The 2,005-nt window shown below is 43.1% G+C and overlaps 1 protein-coding gene across 6 annotated transcripts in view; it reads left to right on the plus strand.

Annotated features, from left to right (window-relative positions):
• scml2 (Scm polycomb group protein like 2) overlaps positions 1 to 2,005 on the plus strand; it is a 21,376-nt gene continuing 19,371 nt past the window's right edge. For 3 of the 6 annotated variants that reach the window (XM_037980009.1, XM_037980014.1, XM_037980010.1), the window contains exon 1: positions 42 to 143. In XM_037980009.1, the coding sequence (XP_037835937.1) occupies positions 120 to 143 (24 nt within the window). In that variant the 5' untranslated portion in view covers positions 42 to 119. Of the gene's footprint in view, positions 144 to 2,005 lie in introns of all 6 variants that reach the window. The other 3 variants (XM_037980013.1, XM_037980011.1, XM_037980012.1) reach the window with 3 other exon arrangements.

Below are 2,005 nucleotides of genomic sequence, written 5' to 3' on the forward strand. Positions count from 1 at the left end.
CGGCGCGGCGCGGCGCAGCGGACATGCGCGGAGCTGCAGAACATGGCGGCCTGCATCTGACAGAAAGTGAGGAGTCTCTGCTGGAACCAGCCCGGTCCAACGGTCGGTACCGCTCCTGTATGATTAATCCGCCTCCTGCCGGGGTTAGTGCAGCTTTTCGTTCCGGTTCTGTTCGGGTCTGAGGCGGAAGGCGGTCCGGTTCTCGGCTCTTTTGTCCTCTGATGGACAGCAGAGCGTGGTTCTGGTTTCTGGGGGTGTGTGGGGGGGGGGCTTCCACTGAACTCTGCAGATTATTTCTCTGCTTTCTGTCTGCAGCTGCAGAAACTGCAGGAAAAGCTGCTCGGCTCAGTCCTGCAGCCTGCAGAACCAGCGGAAGGTCCGCACGGTTCGGCCTGTGGCACAATCCGAACCGACCCGCCCACTAAATGAGCCCAGAACCCAAATCCAAATGCGTCACAGACTTTTTCTGCACGTTTAATTTCATGTTTCTGAGCTGCAGCTGTCAGCAGAGTGGAGAGGAGCAGGTTCTGCTGTTTGACCCGGTTTGTTGTGATTAATTATCGATCAGAAAAAAACCCGAACCTGTTGGATGATGACGCCCTGCAGCGGCCAGAGTCGGAACCAGAACCAAAACTGCAAAACAAGAAACCATCTAAATCAATTTACTACAAACTAAGACTAAAACCTTTTAACTTTTTTTCCTATTTTAAAACTCCAGACTTTCCCAAACTGAAATCTAAATTTATTAAATGATTTTTTTATTATATGAAACAAAGATTTTCTGTGAAACTTCAGCAGAAATCTGTTTTATTCTAACAGGAAATTTGTTTCTGACTGAGAATTTTAGTTTTTTTTAATTAAAATGTTATTTTTATTATGAAGCTGTTAAAAAAAAGGCTGTTTATTGTTTGTTTGTTTTAACTTTAGGAACATATTTAGTTATTTTCTCTTTTAAAAGAAGGTTTTTATTTGTAGTTTAATAATGAATTAATTTTAGACATTTGATGAATAATTTGTTACCAGATTCTTCTACAGTAAAAGAAAAAAGTTTTGAATGTAGATTTATAAAAAGTTTTACCTCAAACCGTCCCTTTCAGATCCAAAATAATTATTTATGTTTTTAATCTTTATATTTTTATATTTATGTGTTGAAACGATGCGTCAGATTAAAGTTTAAAACTTAAAGACGGGACATAAATCTGTTCCCTGAAAGGACGGGTCCCAGACTTTCCTCTGGTCCCGGATCAGCGCCGGCAGTAAAACAGAATTGCTTCCTGGTCTGGGGTCCAGTTTGTGTCTCAGTCCTCTGAGTGGGACGGATCGATGGAGACGGGACAGCAGGAATCCTTTTCATGTCGGCCTGAAGACGTCCCACGTCCAAATCCTGAAGGGTTTTTATGGCCGCCTGGAATCTTTATGGTCCCGTCTGACCCTGAGAGGCTCTGCAGAGACAGGAAGTCTTCAGAGGACTCTGCAGAGACAGGAAGTCTTTAAAGGACTCTGCAGAGACGGCAGGTCTTTAGAGGACTCTGCAGAGACGGCAGGTCTTTAGAGGACTCTGCAGAGACGGCAGGTCTTTAGAGTACTCTGCAGAGACAGGAAGTCTTTAAAGGACTCTGCAGAGACAGGAAGTCTTTAGAGGACTACCACACCATATTACAGCTCAGTATCTGTAAACATGACTGAGCTGTAACCAGCTTAGCTGTGGCGGCCATCTTGAATGGGGTTCACCTACATGTGGTGCTGAAGGCTCTAACCAGACATGAAGATCTGTTTTTATTTAGAAAATTAAGATTATTTATATTATTTTACAGTTTCTTATTTCTGCCATCTCATAGTTTTAGTGATTTAAAGTTTTAAATTCAGTGTTTTAAAGTAAACAAACCTTCAGATCTGCTGTTTGAACGACTGTTTGTTTTTCAGATATTCTGTCCTGTTCTCTCTGTCCTCCTGTTCTCTCTGTCCTCCTGTCCTCTCTGTCCTCCTGTTCTCTCTGTCCTCCTGT

This window comes from Kryptolebias marmoratus, linkage group LG15, assembly GCF_001649575.2.
Source record: "Kryptolebias marmoratus isolate JLee-2015 linkage group LG15, ASM164957v2, whole genome shotgun sequence".
Classification (NCBI taxonomy): Eukaryota; Metazoa; Chordata; class Actinopteri; order Cyprinodontiformes; family Rivulidae; genus Kryptolebias; species Kryptolebias marmoratus.